Below are 21,166 nucleotides of genomic sequence, written 5' to 3' on the forward strand. Positions count from 1 at the left end.
GATTTCAGAGACACTGCACCAAAATTTAAAATCTGTTGTATTATAGCCTACATATCGTGCAACTTAGTTCTTTATAAATGTAGAAAACCTTAAGATTAGTTTTAGGGTTTTTTTAAACTAGAAGTTTATCTGGTGCTGTTTGCTCACCTTTTAAATCAAACAGTCCTGTTTTCCATTTCTCCGTGACTCACCAGAGGTTCCCTCCAGAATAAATGTATGTGGCTGTGAGTAAACTCTTTTTTTTTTAAATTTTATTTAGTTATTTTTCAAGTACAGTTTTTTTGTCTGTTTCTCCCATCCCAGCCCCCCCGACCCATGCTCCCCACCTCCCTCCCATTTCCTCCCCCCCAGTCCTCATCCCTGTGTCTTTCATACTTGTTCCTCAAAATCCCTCCCCTTTTTTCCCTTTCAATTCCCTTCCCTCTCCCCTCTGGTCACTGTCCCCTTGTTCTCTATTTCAGTGTCTTTGTTTTTATTCTGTTTGCTTGTTTGTCTTGTTGTTTAGCTTCCTGTTAAAGGTGAGATCATATGGTATTTGTCTTTCAATGCCTGGCCTATTTCACTCAGCATAATGCTTTCCAGTTCCATCCATGTTGTTGCAAAGGGTAGTAGCTCCTTCTTTCTCTCTGCTGCATAGAATTCCATTGTGTATATGTACCACAATTTTTTGATCCATTCATTTACTGACGGGCACCTAGGTTGCTTCCAACTCTTGGCTATTGTAAATTGTGCTGCTATGGACATTGTGGTGCATAGGTTCTTTGAAATTGATGTTTTAGGATTCTTGGGATATAATCCTAGCAGTGGAATTGCTGGGTCAAAAGGCAGGTTGATTTTTATTTTAGTAAACTCTTTATAAAGAATTTAAAGGAGATATTTAAAACATTTCACTGATGTAACTTAACCATCCTAGCAGGGAGTAAGCTTATCCTTCTGTATAGTTACTTTGTTCATTCAGTTGTTCACTCGTTCAGTCAGTCATAGAACACTTACACATCCCCTCTGATGTCAGTGGGTATAGGGTAATGGACACATAATTAGGAACAAATACATATATTAAAGAACTTGTACAGTGGGGATGAAAAGATGCACAGAAGATTCTAGAGTATATATGTATGGCAAAACACACAAGAAGTATGGAGGTTCGGAAGAGGGAAAGATTTCTTCCAGGGAGGAAAGGGAAAGTGGAGAAGGGATCTTGGTCAGGAGAAGTCATTTTTCTGGGGTCTTTAAAACAGGTCAAGGAACCTTTTGACATTGTACAGTCTGTATTCACTGTTGTAAAGCATATCTTTTTCCCTTAGCTGATCTAACAATCCTCTGGTGGAAGTGGTGGGCCTCCCGTGCACCTTTCACTGGCGTGACAGTTTGCATTTGCTACCTGTCCCAGACACTGCCAAATAGTTTAATTTTTCATGAATGTGGCTTTTCTTTTTATCATTCCATTTGAAATTGTTTAGTTTGCAGAATTGATAATACAAAGATTTAAACAATTCACTACTGAACTTTGTCTCATCTACCTTCAAAAAAAATGATTTGTCATTGTTGTTGAGTTGAAATGAATAGTAAAAGTCACGCGCTCTTGAAAATTCCCATTACTTGGGCGTCATGTTTCTGCACTAAGCCCTTAGAATTAAGTATTGAACAGAACAGACATGGTCTCTGCCCTCCTGGTGCTTGTAGTGAAGAACAAATCATTACATTGAGTCTATTGTTATAATTAAGTTAGGTATAGTACAGGTTCATTAAATGTAAAAGAAAGTTTACATCAAAGCAACCTCTGAATTTATATTTTTCAGTATCAGCATTACTTTAAATGAACACTTTAATGTTCATTATTATTTTTAAAAATTGTTTTTTTTTATTGATGCATGCCCATCAGAATGTGATGGATCAAGGTCCAGGGAAAAATGACAAGTACTTAAATTCTGTGGTGTGTGTGTATGTGTGTGTGTGTGTGTGTGTGTGTGTGTGTGTGCATTTAAAAATCTATGCCTTTATAAAGGAATGGGGAAACTAGCATTTACTAAGCTTCTACTAAGCAGCACCACTGTGTTAGACACTGTATACAAAATATGGTAGGAATGGTGTCCAAAAAAACGGAAATGAAGGGGAAATTCAAGGCATTAATAGGGAAAGGAAAACCTTTGACAATTTCTTTTCACCTCTGTTTTTTCTTCCTACAAGGTTCTTCTTGATGAACTGTCTTCTACTAAACACTGGGCATCCATGCATGTTTCAGACCACAGCGGATTTCACTACCGACAGTTTTTGCTAAAGTCTTTGATTAACCAAACTGTGAAAGACAGTTCTGTATTGGAACAAAACCCTTTGAAAAGTGAGCCAGCCCTCCTTCCAAAAGACGAAGAAGCAGCAGCTTCAGCAGAGGAACCAAGGATAAATATTCCCCATCTTCTTGAAGAAGAAGTTGAATTCAGCACTGATCTTATTGACTCCTACCCAGGACATGAAACCCTTTGGTGTCATAGGTAAGAGAAAGGAAAATTCATTTCCTGCACGAAACTGTGCATGCCTTTGTGAGCGCTACAGAAGTGCTTGCATCGGACTCCTGCCTGCCTGGGCAAATGCGGTCATCTGCTTGTGGAGCTTTGCCGGAGTGACTTGACGGTGACAGTATTACCATATCCTTCTCGTGACCATTGTCAGTAGGAGGTTTCTCACATGGATGTTTGCTTACAGCTTAGGGTGATGTTCAGCCTTGACTGCACAACAGAATAGCATGTTACTTCCAAACTAAAAGTTTCTGGACTCCTTCCTTGAAGATACTGATACGTAGTGTATGCAAAATGGAGCACTGCCATCTGCTTTTTTAAAAACAAAGAATCCTACCAGGTATATTGGATGCACAGTCCGACCATTCATTAGAACCTGAGAATAATTGAGCTTTATTGTTCTTCAGGTACTTATTAAGTATAGTCTCTTGACACATTTTTTTTAAAGTAACAACTTCATAACTTGAGTCCTGAGCACATTTGACAGTAAAGTAACTTTCATGTTGAAATGAAGTCCAGGTATGGGAACCTCTGGTTAATTTTGGATCGTATTCTAGTTTGATGCATCTTCATCTTTATAAACACAGTTTCTAATTAGGTCATGGGATTCTATTTATAGACAAGAGACTTGCCTATGCTAGGTAGAAGGTAGGTTTTTAAATATTTGTATTATTTTTAAAGTTAATTGAGATTTCCCCCCATTTTCCAGTCTGCATGTAGTTAGAAGATGGAAGACAATCTCCCCACTTTGGCACCTTCATAAATACAGAATTTTTTTCTCTTAAAGACAGGACACTCCCATTTTCAAGAAAGAAAATATATCGACTTATGTGTCATTTTGGTGTTATAGATTTTTGTTGCTGTTTTATATTTAAGCCCATTAATAGGCTCAGAGAATTAAAAATATTTTTGTGTTTGAGAGAGAGCTAAATTAGTGGAACAGAAATGTTAAAAATTAATTGGAGTTAGGGGGAGACTGGGGAAGAGGTAGATAGTTGGAGTGGCCTCTGTATTATACATGCCAGTTTCTACCACAGATTCATTGCTCTTAAAGGAGTTTATCTGTCCTTTAAGTTATGTTCTCTATTCAGGGGTGTCCAGCCTTTTGGTGTCTCTGGGCCACACTGAAAGGGCTGTCTTGGGTCACACATTAAATGCACAAACACTAATGAAAACTGATGAACCCAAAAACGGTTGTAAGTAAATTTATGATTTTGTGTTGGGCCACGTCCATGGGGCTGTGGGTTGGATACCCCTGGGTGTACCTGTCTACTGCAGGAGATGCTGGGAAAGTGGATAATACTACATTTTTAAGGGATTAGAGGTACGGATATGAATGAAAAGATATAACAACCTAGGACCTGTGTAGTTTATTGTGTACAGTAGACGTGCACTCCACTGAGTCAAATTTTTGTAGATTAGGCACGAGGATTTTCATTTTTAATGAATAACTCCACGCGATCCTCAGGGCAGTAGAGGAAGAATAGGAACTGCATCCTGTAGTTCCTGCTTCACCCAGAGCCCGGCACATTCCCAGCGCAGGTAGTGATTGGTTGAGGGGGAAGTTGGCATGGTTTCTAGTAACAACACCAACTAGAGGGGATTGTTCTTATTAAAGGAAGTATTGGATGGAGACCATGGACTAAGCTTCTAGAGAAACTAGTTAATCCTCCCTTTTTTTTTCAGACTCACTTGTCTTTTGAATTATCAACAAGGTTGATTTTTGGTTTTGTATTTTAATTTATAGCAGAGAGTGGCTAAGACCTATGTTTGGTTTCCTATTATAGTCTACGAAGAATAAGAACTTCAAATGACTGTCATCATCTCAGGCAATGCTATTTAAAAACCTTTTTCACAAATAAACCCATACATAATCTGGGCTTGTCTGTCAAAATACCCAGAGACTTTATCATCACTACTCTGCCACCTTCTCCCAGATGACTGTTGGTTACAAATGGAGCAGTGGACTGACTACTGTATGTTTTAAAATAACCAACTTTTTTAAATTTGTTTTTCTTGAAAAGCTTGACTTTGTGACGTGATCTTCCTTTTCTCTATACTGTCTCTCCTGTTTCACAGGCGGCACGTTTTCTACCTTCAGCATCACTTAAGTGGTAGGTTTCCTCACAATGTGACCCAGTCGTCACCTGCAGACAGCCCTGGGGGCCCTTCTAGTGACTCGCACCACATCCCAGCAGGCCCTCACTCAGCTCAGGCAATGGAAGTGGATGGACTGAGTGACTCCAGCAAGCAAGGCTACTCCCAGGAAACAAAGCGCCTGAAGCGGACCCCGGCTCCAGATTCCCTGGGCCTGGAAATGGAACACAGGTTCATCGATCAAGTGTTGTCCACCTGCCGGAACGTAGAGCAGGCCAGGTTTGCCAACGCGTACAGGAAATGGCTGGATACGCTGAGTCAGTGAAAGAGCTGGACTATTCCTGCTCCCCTTTTAGTGCAATATTGTTTTCCTTTCTTATTTACATAGCTGCATGAATTGTTTGCTATTATTAGCTAACCATATAGTCTTCATCTTTAGGTTAAAAGTCCTAAAAAAAAATCTTTCATTGTATTTATTTTGTTAAGAACTGGCATTCCTTTGGGGATAAAATAATTGTGTAGTTCCTTCCTGCTAAACAGGAAGTCTTAATTTTTTTCCTTTTGTAACTTCTCATCCTTTATACTTCTCCGCTTCTGTCCTTTCAAGGGAAGCCCATTTCTAGGCTTCCTCTCACGTGGTTCTCCTAGTTGGTTCACACACACCCCACCCACCTCAGTGCAATTGCGGGATAGAGTCATTTTTTTAAATTAGAACTTTATGTTGCAGTTAAGCTTAAAAACAATGCAAATGCAAAATTACTCAGTCTGATTGTTTTGAGAATCAAATGGCCAGATGGATGGGTATGTGAAAATATAAACCATTTCTTTCTCTTGCATATTCTGTTCAAGCTACAGACCAAGATAACCAAAGTCAGAAGTATTGAAATTTATATGAAAATAATGCTTCCAATGTAACCCATTTTTAAAATGGTTATTTTAAGATAATAATAATGATTTTAAGAGTTTATGTAATTGCAGTACTGGAAAATTATTTTTATTACTAGTTTTGATAGATTGTTTTTACCTCAAATTTGGTATATGCCAAAAACACTCAAGTCAGCGCTTACAAAAGTCAATTTTTTAAAGAAACCTGGAATGCCATTTTTAGTTATTACTACTTATGTTCCTTCCATTTCATCATGAAAAATGGGAGAAATATGCATAGAAATGTATCCATAAAAATCTTCCTTTTTAAAAAATTTAAGTTATTGAGGATACACTGGATAAACTACAAAATTTTTATGAAGTGGTTATTAAGAGTTTACTGGCAAAATCCAGGGAGACAGAATAGTCTTGAAGGTTAGTTCTTCAACCTTTATTTAAAAAGTAAAACAATTTTAAAACTTTGCTACTAAACTTATCAGGGATGAGATACCAAAGTATCCACCTATAGCTGTATCTTTTCAATCAAAAGGGCTGGTGTTTTTCAGGTTGGTGCGGCAGGGGTGGGGAAAGGGCCAGGTAATGTCTATTTTCTAGTATATTTCCCCCGTCATAAATGGTTTGCATTTTTTATTTCTGCATCTTTTTAATTTTCCAATATGTTCCATATTTTTTGTCATTTTCACTTTTGTCTGTTTTTTCTTATCTGTCTTATTTCAGGGACATATTCTGAAGACATTCTCCTCCCTATTTCTAATGAATTCCATACTTCATTATACATACACGCACACACAATACAAATGTGAAGTCCTCTAAAAGTTCCCCTCGTGATGGAAACTCTCTTCTGCCCTGTGTCTATAAAGTGAGTAACAGCGGCAGGAACAGGTGCAACACCAGGCTTTGCTTATTCTCCTCTTTACTTGCTAGATCACTAACTAGTGGGAAGAGACAGAGGTGGAGACAGGCAGACCTCTCCTGTCTCACCACTGTGGAAACCCTGGACCTGAATGAGGCACATTGCCATCAGGGAAAAGAGGAAGTCCTTTCCTTCTGCATCATGATTTTGTTGGGTTGCAAAATGTTGAGCCTTAAGAACACCAGAAAAATTGTCCAGCTTGGCCTCTGTGGACAGAAGCTGTTCTTATCTCTTAAGGGCAAAATTACCCTTTTGTAGCTTTTACAGTATTTTAGTGAGAAAATAATTGCCATTATGAATATAATTCCACGGCCCTTTGTATACAAGACATATTTTGATTCAGATAAATACCTCAAGGTCCACCTAGACCTCTGTGGGTGTAACCATTAGTTTGTGATCTTCAGCACCTGCTGGGTTGGGGGCAGTTGTGCAGAAAAGACACAGGGGATTCTTCCCCTCCCACTAACACGTGTTGCCAAATTGTGGCCTCACTCAGTATTAACCTTTTTTCCAAGCATCTTTTAAGTATCCCAAGTATTAGGGCTTCCTCTGCTTTTGATGTTAGAGTGTTCAGGACATGAGTATAGACAGAACCCTGTGGATCATCGGCTGAACTGTACAGTGCTCCGCATCTTTGCATGCCTTCCACAGAGTGTCTTACTCATCTTGTGAACTGTCTTGTCTCTTTTAAGGCTCCTAACCCATCCCTTTCTGAAGCCATGCAGTCCTTTAATATCTTGGTCTCTTGTCTTCCTAATGAAATTTTAAGTAGGGAGAGAAAATATAAACATCCAAAGGGTACTGTTTGTATGAGATTTTTCTGTAATACTTGATTTGTAAAATTTTTATTTTTCAAGTGTTCATTCACAGAAAACCTAGTATTGCTCTATATGGTTGTACTTTTTTCCTAAATGTTTTACACCCAAACTCACTAGCTAAAGCATGGTCGTTCTGACTGAATGAGCTCATGGAGAGTGGAAAGGATGTGTCTACATTCAGGGACCTGTTAGTCTTCTGGCTTTGTATAGATATGTTGTTGTTAAAAGAAAAGATGCTTCAGGTTGCACACATTTCATCAAACTTCCACTGGAAGATGGTAGGCCGTAGTACCATCCTGTGGATCGTGAATACCACTGACATGCAGAAAAGCAGTAAGACTGTCAATATCTTCCCCACCACCACCCCACCGCCTTTTTTTGAGTATGACTATTTTGGTAATATGGTATTCCCAGATTCTACTTGCACATTTGTGAAGATTTGTTAAGTATTTATTAAATTAACAAATGATTGGCCGAAGAGGGGAAAGATCAATCATGAGTGATGGATCGAGGGAGCCATGATGGAGAAATTCATGGATTAGAGCAGTGGGTTGTGAATGAATGATGTGTTCTAGCTTCATGATACTTCAGTGGACCTACTGCATATAGAATCAGCTAATTGTTATAGTATGTAACTGACTTGTTTAAGCTTGTTAAATTCCACCTAATAAGTACACTTCAGTAATTATCAATTAACTGTAATATATACAAAAAAATTCACAGAACTAAGGAAGCCCACTGACATTAAGAACACTACTTTCTGTTCTGATGTTGGAGAACAGATCTTACCAACATAGCCAGAGCCACTTGGAGGCATCTGAAAAACTTCTTTGATTTTAAAGAGTTGATCTGTACCTGTGGATGGGTAGTTATTTTGCACTTTTCCTTTTCCTTTTCCCCTCCCAAACTTGAACTGTGGACCTTGTAGATATTTCTTAAACCTGTGTTAGTCACTTGTTTTAAACTTAAGGATTTGCTACCTATTAGTGTCCCCTTTTTCTTTTCTAGGTTTTAGCATTTTACTACCTTTCTGGAAACTTTGGACAGACTTTCAGTCATATTTCTTATTCCCGTTATACGGTTCTAGTTTAAATCAAAGGCTTCATTATTAGCAAGACTAAATATATACACATTATCACTAAAAGCCACTTAAATCTTCAGATAAGGGCTTATGTAACAAGATGTAGAAACAACAGTTCTTGGATTTTTATGTGGCATTTTGGTGGAAAGCATGTATGGTGGCAACTCTTGCATCATTTAGATATATTCAGGTCACATCAACTCATGCTTGTTGAGACACACGTGTGTGTAAAGAGAACTTTTAATATTGTTGAGAACAAATTACCAGTCTAGTAATTATAGCACAAGGTGGTATCTAACACAAGGACTAAATATAATTTGGGAGTGCAACTCCCATTTGTACAATAATCTATCTCAGCTTTAGTTCCCTTGAATTGCAGAAGATGCTAAAGATTCAGTTATCAAAGGAAGTAACCATCCTTTTTTTTTGCATCTTTTTTTGCATAGAGCTTTTGTAAGCTGACAGTTTTTTTGTTACTAGAAAATTGTGTTTTAAAACGTGAACATTCAAAGTATGCTAGAAAATTTGAACAGCATTGTAACAACTGAACCTTTTGTTCTTCTGAATAAATTTCTCAGAACCGTTGCAAATGCTAGCACTTCGCGAGCTGCCGCCTCCTTGTGCTCGGGTGTCCTCGGTAATGTGCTCCTGTCTAAGGAAGTGTGTGCAGGCACAGGGAAGCTCAGGCACGTTCGGTGTGATGAGGGCAGTGACCCAGAAAAACCAGCCCTGAGGATTCTACTTAATGTCACACGGTGTCTTTAAAAATAATAATAATAACAACTATACATACTGTGTTAATTTGAGTGCCTTTCTTACTTTTGGGGGGAGCAAGATTATGTGTAAGTCTACTATCTAGGTAGAAAACAGAGGACAGAAGTGTCATCAAACAGTTGATTGTGACTCATTTATTCCAGTCGCTACGCATGGTTCCCATGAAGTATCTTATCCTTTAATGAGATAGTGATACGAGCAGGTGGGATGTTCTGGTTTGCATTTCATTAGCTATCTTTAAGCACCCTACCTAGAAGAATAGGTTCTTTTGCAGGGTCGGAGACATCACATTTAAAGGATGGCATGTGAACAATTAAAACATCAGCCTGTGTTCAAAGGGAAACAGTGGCTCTCTGCCCTAAAAGAAATGCCAATGAATCCTTTGCCTCACTTTAAGGACTTTCAAGAATTCCCTCCTGAGGCCAGGCTACATAAGATAGTTGAAAAGGAAAATAAATGGGACCTTGATCCTTTCAGACATTGGAGGGAAAGAAGTAAATACATGAAATTTTGAATATGGCATTTCATGTACTGGGGTATGGAAGGGGGAGGGATGGGAGTTCCATATTTCAACATAGCAAGTAATTTTTAATTGTTATTTAATAAAAATAGCTAAGGATTCCAAAGTGCTTCTCAGACGACTATTGAATAATATATTCCACTAAATGTCATGTTCACAGTTGAGACAGCAAACCATTGTGTCACTTGTGGATCCACAGTGGGAGAGAACCTCAGGCTCCTGGCCTTGACTTCTGCATCCTCAGCAGGTCCTGTTAACACTGTAAAACCAAACTCTTTGCTTTAAAAACAAAGAGGGGGAAGGAGGGAGAGCAGTAGCTTAGTCTGCTCAAGAAACCTTGTGCTTCCAAGAATAAATATCATATACATAAACATGTATATGTATATAATATTTATTTACGTGTATATAAATAGTTTGTGCTTTGGGGCAATAATATGGTCTACAGAGCTAACCCCGGCATTACTTTAATTAGTCTTGTTATTATTCCTCAGGGTGTAGAAGACTTAGTCAATTTAGGGCAAAATTTTATATTCAGTGGCAAAAAAAGAAAAGGCAAAAATATACTAAATATATTACTAGTTCTTAAAATTTTAGTGTAGATAGTATTTTTTATAAACCACTCCCGGCACAGTAGCATGTAGATGCTTTGCGACTGCCTCATCGCTCACCCTGCTGCTTCTGTCCCTGCGGCTCTGCCATGAATGTTCTCTTCCACGCGTCTTCCATGGACACAGTTTCTGTATTGTCTCATTTTTCATACTTGGCGGAGGTGGGGGTGTTCCAGTTGACATTCGCAGTTTTTGGAAATCTTGTTGAGGAAACGACTACTGTTTTCAAACTGACAATGATTTTGCTTCTTAAAACTTCAGTCTGCCTGAGAGGGTGTTTGATGGCCAGACCCTACGTGTCCAGTGTGTTGCATGAGGCTTTGTACCTTGTAGGAGCTCAACAGTTCAGAATTGTTCCAGGTTAGAAAATGGAAACTAGATTGTCTCTTTCTTCTTACCATGGCCGTTATTCTTAGTGTTAGGAGAAATAAACTGCAAAAGTACACAATCAGGTTCAAACATAAAAGGCAAAGATTGTACATGAAATTCAGACACTTTTAAAGCATGTGTGTGTGTGTGTGTGTGTGTGTGTGTGCGCATCCGTATATTTATACTTTAAATGAGATTTGGCACTTGAATTTATGTCGTGGTTTTACAAAGAATTTTCTCTGAGGAATTTTGTTTTCATGTTTGCTTAAAGTGCTCCTATTTTAGAGGACTTTTTATTAGACCAACTCCCTCAAACAAAGTTGGAACCCTAAACACAAGTGCCCGTACACCTGAATTTATCAGATATCTGTGCGAACCATGTTAAGTCTTTGGTTGTGCACAAACCAGTGGCTTTTCTTCCACGTCGTCAGGGAATCAGCCCTAAGTTTATGTATGGCAGTCACTGTCTTCAGACTACTATGCAGCATACTTCAGATGTTTATTTGTCTTTATAAAGTTATTGATAATAAACCTGAGGTTTTTAACGTCATTTTTAATGTCACAGGGATGAGCAGTATTACACGTCCAGATGTTGACTCATACCGCCTTGTACCAAAAGTGCTCATGTGTTTCCCTCCCTCACAGATGTCGTCTTGCCTTTGGAGCAGGTATTTTTTTCATACTGAATACAGAATGAGAGTAGACTGAGTGCAATCATAGTAGATGCTCAATAATAGTCACTTATTAACCTACCATCCAAATAACAGTGAGCCTTCAGAAAGGAGACTGTTACCCTTCGCCGAGTTTATTTTTAGGGTAATATAGGTTGAAAAATTATGTCACTTGACATGCACTTTCAGGCTTATTTAGGTGGGAGTTAGTTACATGTAATAAAATATTATTCATGTAGAACATGGTCTGAAGATAGGAAATGTGAAAAGTTTAGTGTCTTTTTGTGCAAGGCACATTAGTCAATGCAATTAAGTGTCTGAGTAGGCTGCTGAACTCGAGAGAGAACTCCCGCAGTCTTCCGCAATCAGATTCTGTGTCGGGATATCCACTGTTACCCAGTTTAGGTTCTATTTCTTTCTCCCTGAATCTTGGTTGCTTTCCAATGTCTTAAATGTCTTTAAAAAACATCTTTAAAATAAAGGAAAAGTTTTTATGAATGATATAGTAGATTCAGAATCTATTAATTTGTAGCTTTCAGAGCATTTTTAGAATGTGCTGAAATTCCAGTGGAAATTGGAAACATTTAAACAGTGAAACATTCCACCTGAGCTGTGAGGAGAAGCGTGTGGAGGGCCATTGTAATCAAATGTCGACTCCTAAAGAGGCTTCTGATGTGTGACTTTGACGCTGGCTCCTAACGGAGGTGACCCTGTCAGTAACGTATTTTGGTGCGTGTTGTTCTAGAATAATGGAATGTGCACTAGATCAACTTGGTTTTGAGTTGGATGAAATAAAAGTTGAGGTATTATAAGTAAGCTGAATGTTTATACGTTCTGGTAAAAACTAAAAAAAAAGAAAGGGGAATAAAATGATAAAGGTCAATAATTTTTTTCAGTAGCTTCTAAATGTTTTAAAATACAAGTCTCTTGAACACTAGGCAGTTGGTTACTTTAATGCTGAGAAACTTTAAAGTTCTCAGATGTGATATTCTGCTGTTAGTCAGAATTCACCATCCACGTTAATTTTACATTGCTTGGAGATTTTCTTAAATGATGCATTTAAGTAAGTTGCACTCAGTATTGCTTTAAGATTCTGCTGTAGGACACGGTTAAATGGACAAGTTATATATAAGATCTGCAACGCAAGGTCAGATCCTGTGCATTGAAGGTACATTTGGCTAATTTATTTTACTGAAGATACTAATTGTATTCACTCTGATTGCACTGCTGTTTAAGAAAAACTATTTTCCCACCCAAACCAGTCCGCCTTGAAGTTCCTTTAGCTCTTATCATATACTAATTGACATTTTTAAGGGTTCAATATTTTATTAATTCTTTTTACAGTTAAACTGTATCCAGGGGTGTCCAACTTCTTGGCGTCTCTGAGGTACACTGGAAGAAGAGTTGTCTTGGGCCACACATTAAACACACAAACACTAATGAAAACTGATGAGCAAAAAAAAAAGGGTTTTAAGTAAATTTACGATTTTGTGTTGGGCTCCATTCATAGCCATCCTGGGCCACCGTGTGCAGCCCACAAGCTGCAGGTTGGACACCCCTGCAGGGAGCGTATACTACCTTACAGAAGAATAAAAATAGATTCTGCAGGAAGGTATGTGTGGAGGGTGCTATGGTGTCCTGGGAGTCCGTACTGCATAGTGCTTGAAGCATGATGCTCGATTCTAAGACTAATGAGATGATTAAAGATTACCTATATCAGTTCTGTAGGTAATTACCTACAGATGACCTGTTTCAGTTCAATAGAAATAACTGTGATTCACATATGTAATTTTTAACTGTCTGGTAGCCACACTTTTTAAAAAGGTGAAACTAACTTTAATAATAATAATATATTTTATTTAACCCAGTGTATTAAATATTATCCTTTCAGTATGTGATCAATATACAAAATTATTGACAGAGCTTACCTTCTTTTCCTTCAAAATTCAGTGTGTGTTTTGCACTCAGTGCATCTCAGTTCCGACTACACTTCAAGGCTCAAAGGGCCACATGTGGCTAAGAGCTACTGTATCGGACAGTGCAGACTCATAGGGTACCAAGTATGACTTTCTTTTAAATTGGGAGATGGTCGATGAGGTAAGCATGAAATTATGGTACTTTAAAAATTATTTAGTGTACTCAGAAAAGTATCTGATAGAACTATCCACTCGTTTCCCTTCGTCTTCATTTTAAATTTGTCTAGAAGTAGGTTTAACCCATTTCAATTTGCCAAGCATTATTATATAAGGAGGAAGAAATTCCATGCCATGTAAAATACCATTATATGCTAATTATAACGATACATTATCAACAACACAACATTTTTTGTTCACTAAACTGTCCTGTTTCTTCAAAATAATAGCTTAAATTGCATGTTAATTGTATATCTGTACCAATTTTGTTTTTATATTATTCTTACAGTACAATCATGTGCATTAACAAACAGCCCTGGGAGTCTCACCTTCCCATGCGGCTGTCTTCCAGTACTTACTGGTGTGCTTGTTAAGTTGTGATGAGTGGCAGAAAAATAGAATGAACCGTTCTTTTTTCCATTAGATTTATTTTTATTATGTGACCATGCACCAAGCCAGCTATAAGTAATTGTATTTCTGTAGAATATGGAAAATAGTGTTCCTGTCTTATCTTTGCTAAATGTTTGCAATTTCTAAGTAAACTTCTCATCTCCTGAAATGAGTGTGGAGCGTGATTTTATTTTATTTCTCCAATGATGTTTTAAACATAACTCCAGTCTGCCAGATTATCCTGTTGAACCATTCTGGTGGTGGTAGTAGGGTGGAGGTCTGAGTTGTTTCTCAGTGACCAATGATTTGATTACCTACATTTATAGAAAGAATAAAATTGTCACATGTCTAGGACATAAAAGAAATGTCAAAAGCAAATTAGAGGCATCGTCACACTTGTTTGTAGAGCACATTAACAATGACTAATTGACTTATGAAAGTCATCATGACTACAGTTGCTTTCTCCATATTTCAGGTGGAGTTACCTCGCTGGAAATGAGCCATCTATTTCAGTGTTATACCCCATGTGTTCTTAATTTTGAGTCTCATTTCTGTGTGAGATAAGCCAGGTAGATGGACAGCATTCAGAGTCACTTAAGCGGTATAATACATAAGTGGACTCTGAAAAGTATTTGATGAGTGGACACATTTTATACTCAGATTTTAAATATTTTAAAAGGCTATTTTGTCGGAAAGGCCTTTTATTCCTTTGTCCCGCCGTGACTATTTATGGTCATGTTGCAGATATTATTATATTATCACTACTATTATCTAATCTATTTCTGGTAGGAAACAGGGTATTGAATTTATTTTGCATTATGTCCAAGTACCCCAAACAGTGTTTAAAACTACTGTATTGTTTTGCCTTTATATGCTGGTAAAGGGAACTAGCTTATTAAAGACAGTTTCAATAGTCATCAGATTATATAAGAAGTTTGACAACAATTAACGTTAGCCAAAGCTTCTCTGGACGATTGCTCTCCTTAGGAGCATACATCTTGAAATGGAAGATTAACAGTAATAACAGAGGCAAGACGATACACCAGCCAATTACATTTTTTAAATGTGATAAACCTTTTATTATTTGTCTACAGTTGGCAGTAACACTCTTCTCATGTTGGAAGCTCAAGGTTTTGCTTTTGATGCTCTGTTCTTTTTAAGGTGAAGAAGTGATGGAAAAGTACACAATTAATAAATGCAGAAAAATCATTGAACAAAACCCCCAATCCTTTTTTTTTTATTAAAAAAATACGCAAACTAAAACTAGAAAGAAACTTTCTTAAGCTGATGAAGGATGTCTTTGCAAAATACACAGTTAACATCAAAATGAAAGGCTGCAGTCTTTCTCCGTCGGAGCAGGAGCAAGATGTGGTGTCTGCCCTTGTCACTTTTATTAGACTTTCAACAATTCTGAAAGGAAAAGGTATCCAAATTGTAAAGGAAGAATCAGAACTGTTACTCTTCACAGATGACAAGATTTTGTGTACAGAAAATCCTAAGGACCTACTTTTAAAAAAAAAAAACTTAAAAGAATTTAGCGAGGTTGCAGGGTACAAATAAATTCTTTTATACTTGTAATAAAAAGTATAAAATAAAATTAGGGAAATGATTACATTTAACAGTGGCATCAAAAATAAAATTCATAGGAATAAATGTAACAAATGCAAAATGTTCTGAAAATTATAAAAGTGTTGAAATAAAATCTAAATAAGCAAAAAAGTAGCCTATGTTTATGGGTCGAATCACGACATTACAATGGCAGTCCTCTCCAAACTGATCTACACATTCTACAGAATCCCTAGTAGAATCCCACCTGACTCTTTAGAAATTGATGAGCCGGTTGTAAAATTTATGTGGAATTCAATGGACCAAAAATAGCTAATACAACCCTTTTAAAGCAAGAGGACTCAGTTTCCAATTTCAAAAAAGACTCCAAAGCTACAGTAATCAAGACAGTGCGGTACTGACAAGGATAACAGGGACCAATGGAATAGAATTGCAAGTCCAGAAAAAAATAGTACATGTATGGTCGACTGTTTTGACAGTGGTGCTGTGACCATTCAGTACAGGGAAAACAGTCTTTCCAAAACATAATTTTGGGACAACTGAACACCAACACGCATGCAAAAGAGTTAATTTGAATTCCTACCTCACACCATACACAAAAATTAACTCAAAAACGATTAAAGGCCTAAATGCAAGAGCTAAAACTATAAATACTCAAAAAAATAGGTGTAAATCTCAGGGGCCTTTCATTAGGCATTTTTCAGTTTTAACATCATATGCAAAAGTAACAGAAGAAAAATAAATTGGACTCCTAAATTAGAAACTTTTGTACTTCAAAGGACACTATCAAGAGAGTGGAAAGGAAAGCCACAAAACAGAAAAGAGTATTTGCAAGTACTAGATCTGATACGAGATGACTCTCCAGAATGTATTTTCAAAAGGCCCTTACAATAGTGAAAAGCAAATGACCCAACTAAGTTAACGGACAAAGATTTAAACATTTCTTCATGGAAGAATACAAATGTTCATAAGCACATTGAAGGATGTTTAACTTGATAATTCATTAGAAAATGTAAATCAAAGCCACACTGTGATACAACTTAATATTTTCATGGATGGCTATAATAAAAAAATGGAATTCCAAGAGATGTTAAACTTTTATTTTAACATCCCTAGGAGGCTATGTTTTTAGATGAATATGTACTTAAATAACTTTTTCAATGCTCCTATTGTTGTGGTTGGGTGAAAGGGAAGACTCACAGTCCAGCAGATTATCACTGCTGGCCAATTCAAAGTCGACACAGTGTGCCACCTGAAAAAGCGTGTGCAGTTATTTCTTTAAATAACATATTTGAATAGCTGTCCTTTATCCAAATTAGGTGTCAGGGAAAATGATAGCTAGGGCTGAGAAATATTCCAAATTGAAAACACAACTAAATAGGAATAAATATGCCTTGGGATTTGTGAAGTTGCTTATCCCTGTTGAGTAGAGTATAAATAAATATATATATCAAAGCTGAAATAAAGGACCAAAAGGGAAAAAAATACGAAGATACTGAAACCAGCTCTGGCTGGTGTGGCTCAATTGGTTCGAGCGTCATCTCACAGGACAAAAGGCTGCAGGTTTGATTCCCAGTCATAACACATACCCAGGTTGCAGCTTTGATCCCTGGTTGAAGCAAATACAAGGCAACCACTTGATGTTTCTCTCTAACATCAACGTTTCTCTTTCTCCCTTCCATTTTCTCTAAAGAGCTATGAGAAAAAAAAAAAACGTTGGGTGAGGATAAAAAATAACCTGAAACCACATTTCTGGCTTGTGTATTGGCCTAACCTTGAGCAATGTCATACTCTCAAATAAGTACAAAAGCGTGCAGTGCAAATAAATGCATAAAGCACTTGCTGAGCTCCTCAGATTTTTACTTAGTCACATTGTCTTTTAAAACACTGTTGGACAAATTACAAAACAACCAAGAGTCTCTGTAGCCTCCTCGTCACAGCCTACACCTGCCTATTTGAAACCCCCGTTCACAAGTGTGGTGTCTTCACTAGGGAGAAGACCCTCCAAAGGATAAAAATAGAGGCAACATAATTTCACTTATTATTTTAATGAACATTTGGCAGGCATGGGTGTGATTATATAGTAAACTGAAATTGTTACATCACAAATTTAAGAGCTTATCTTTGCTGAACAGAACAAGTTATAATTGGCAATATTACAATATTAATAAAACCAGAAGTATTTTAATGTGGCTTCTTGCTCTGTTGATTCAGTCCCGTTGCCCTAATTTGAACTATGTGGGGCACACAGTACAGTGGAAGGTTATGAGGATATCATTTTATCTAGAATGCTGGCTTTTAAATGAAATCAGTAGTAAAATATGTAAATGTCAAATGTATTTAATTATAGAAGTAACGTAACATTCAAAAGTTTGAAAAGCAGAAAATACTAGAGTTGCCACAATACTAAAATCAATTGTTAGTGTACATTTTGTATGTAAAAATGAGAATTAAAAATGTTGGATCCTGCTTTTGTCATCAATATTTCATCACAGTAATTTATCCACATTATATAATTTGCATAAATATTGGAAAATGTTGCACCTTATGTGTAGAATGTGGAAAACTTGGAAATCCATTAGAGAAGTTAAGATATTTTTTAAAACCTTAAAATCTTACAAAATCAGGACTACAAACATTTATTTCAATTTTGAAATTTGATTAGAATGTTTTTAACATTTCTAAATATTGAATTTCCCCCAACACATTGGATAGTTTAACAGGACAAAAAGATCAAAGAGTTAATATATTTCTTTCATCAATGTTGATAACTTAACATTTTTTCCAGTGAATTTATTTCTTAACAAACTTCATTTGGCCTGCATTCTAACACTGGCAAATATTTGAAATCAAAATTTTTCTTCCACAGGCCACCCTTCAAACCTATAAATCTGACTTTCCCAGGTACTATACGATAGACCTCCAAAGATGCAGATGGCTTTATTTCACCCCAAATCTTTGTTATCCTCTTTACTATCTTTGAGGAGGAGTCCTGGAGATGACGTTAGACCATGCTGTTAATTTCCATGCGCTGGCTTATGATTCCACAGACAGAAACTGGCCCCAGGCTGGCTGCACTCCCATAGCATGGCCCTGGGAAAGAAGTTACTGTGTTGGGCGCTCAGAGGAAATGGCCTCTTCACAGGTGGCTAGAGTTTTCCATGGGGTAAAACATGGTTGTTGCTTTTTAGCTTCTTGTTAGTGTCTTCCTTTGGGGAAGTGTTGAATGTAATACATAAAAGAAAGACAAGCATTCTTTGTAGACACCATGTCTGTGATTTTAGCTCAAACCAAAAGTGACTTTAAAGACAACTGACCCTGCTCCCTAATTTTTGCTACAACTGCAGTACTGTAGATGGATTATTATGGAACAAAGTTAATAATTGCGGAAGTCTTTCCCAATATGTACCAACTTTAAAATAATAATCCTGCAAAAGTTAACATATTCAGTTGCCTATAGGTTCATTATACATGTTTGACCTTGAATAGAACACCCAAAAGGACCATAGCTTAAAACTAGGTGTACTCTCTGTATTATTTAAAGCAGGGGTGTCAAACTCATTTTCACCGGGGCCATATCAGCCTCAAGGTTGCCTTCAAAGGGCCGAATGTAATGTTAGGACTGTATAAATGTAACTTCTCCTTAACCATTAAGTGAGAGCTCAGCATTGCCTGGGTTCTCAGCACTGAGAACCTTGGGTAGAAACGAGGTTCCAGGCCAGATGAAGCAAGGTGGATGGCTGGATTCAGCCCATGGGCTTTGTGTTTGCCACCTGTGATTTAAAGGATCAATTCTAAATTGTTGTATATTTGTTTCATGATTTAAGCAGGCATCTGGTTTTACTGCCTTAAAAATATTCAGACTAAAGATATTGTAGCCATGAGATAAACAACAAAACCTGGGATGAAAGGTCACCCTTTTATCTGTGTGTGACAGGGATCCAAAGCTCTTTGTAAGGAGAAATCTGTCCCTACATCCAGGAATCCTCCCTTGCCCATGTCTGTCAGAGGGTACATTATATTTAGGGCACCAGATCTTTTGCAGCTCCTTAATTTCTGTAAGAGATTATATATCCCCATTTGATTTGTCTGTTAAGGCAAACATGCTTCTGTTTGTCTGGCCACGTGAAATGGGTACTCATTACAGAATGCAAATTCACTGTTGCCCTACTGTAGTAAATCTCAGTTGAGAAACACAGTACTGGTGGAGAATTTCAGAAGGATACAAAGATCCATGCATTTTTTCCCAAATAAAACTCTATGCCAGGGTCAAGCTAGAAAAGTATCAGAAAGCCAAGTACTCGGAGAGTAACTATAGCAGTAAAGAGCATGTGCTCTAAGTTTGAAATTGACTTTATCACATAACTAGCCTTGTGAACTTGACAAGTTCCTTAACCTTTCTCTGGCATAGCCTGTGAATCATTTCCTGTTTGAACATGGCTGTTCCATTATACAGGATGTAGCAAAAGTAGGTTTAAAGTTGTTCATATGGAAAATAATGCAATAATAAATAAATAACAATATAAGAATAAACTGTTTCACATAATCACAACTGTAAACCTACTTTTGCCCCACCCTGTATTTAATTTATCCTTATAAGGAGACTTTAATCCACTGTGATAAAGTGAGGGAAATTATTTCTACAGATAAGAAAATCAATGCATAATTGATTGATATGCATGCCAATGCATAATTTAATTGATAATACATCAAAATGTACAAGGGAAGGTTAATGTATTTTAGGGATGTATAGATAGTTTAATATTTTTAATTATATTAATATATCACATCAATAGCTCAACTAAGGAAGGGGAAAAAACCTATATCATTTAAGTACTTACTAAAAAGACAGTCTGAACTATAATTTTTTAAAAAGCTCTTAAAAGACTATCTTATTTTAAAAATTTGTCTGAAGCCAATAGCCACATAATACTTTATGGGAATACATTCATTTAAATTAGAAACACAACCAGTATATAACTTTCACTGTTATTAGTTAACATTGCATTGCAATGCTGGCCAATGCAAACAATACATGGCACAGAAATGATCTAAATTTTGGAAAAGAGGAAGCAATGATCATTACTTATGAATGATAATGATATTATATACTAGAAAAACCATGCTAACAAAATGAAATTTCTGGAATTATTTAAAGCTCAGGAAGGTACTAGAGATAAAACAAATACACAATTGATTCCTTGTTATTAGATAGCATTTTTGCTTATTCTTAATACAGCAGCAGTGATAAGCTACAAAATACAATGGAAATACAATATCCTAAGAAATGTAAACGAATGTATAGAGAAAACTATAAAACAACGGAAAGATATACAAGGAGAGAGATGTTCTTTGATGGAGAGACCAAATTTTGTAAACTTATTAGTTTATCATATTTAATAGATATTACTCAATGCCAATTAAAGTCACAATTTTCTTTACAAAATAAAGTTTGGAAAAAGAAATGACTATATTTATAGGGAAAAGAGTAATCTAAAGCTATAATAATTTAAGGCACATCATAGAAACATGGGTATGGGCAGACGTGCACAAAACAGACTCTGTACGGAATTTAATATGTATTGATAAGGTATTGCAAACCCAATAGCAAAGGGAAAGATTATACAATAAATTGTTTGGAAAACACTCATTAAGTAATTTGGGGAAAATCAATTCAGATATTCATCTCATTCTTTTGGATGGACTGAAAGGCTAAAAGTAAGAAGTTAAATCATTTAAAAAGATCTTGACAAAAATAGAAGTAAATATTGAATTTCTTGAGCAGGGAAAACTACCTTAGACAAATAATTCAGATAAAAATTCCCAGTA

At 36.7% G+C, this 21,166-nt stretch overlaps 1 protein-coding gene across 1 annotated transcript in view; it reads left to right on the forward strand.

Annotated features, from left to right (window-relative positions):
- Window positions 1–13,934, forward strand: part of PTAR1 (protein prenyltransferase alpha subunit repeat containing 1) — a 59,548-nt gene extending 45,614 nt beyond the window's left edge. The window contains exons 6-7 of the mRNA XM_037157593.2: window positions 2,188–2,489; window positions 4,593–13,934. Of these exons, the coding sequence (XP_037013488.2) occupies window positions 2,188–2,489; window positions 4,593–4,935 (645 nt within the window). The 3' untranslated portion in view covers window positions 4,936–13,934. The remainder of the gene's footprint in view (window positions 1–2,187; window positions 2,490–4,592) is intronic.
- Window positions 13,935–21,166: the final 7,232 nt, after the last annotated feature.

This window comes from Artibeus jamaicensis, unplaced genomic scaffold (genome assembly GCF_021234435.1).
Source record: "Artibeus jamaicensis isolate MK-2021 breed Jamaican fruit bat unplaced genomic scaffold, CSHL_Jam_final scaffold_1964, whole genome shotgun sequence".
Classification (NCBI taxonomy): domain Eukaryota; kingdom Metazoa; phylum Chordata; class Mammalia; order Chiroptera; family Phyllostomidae; genus Artibeus; species Artibeus jamaicensis.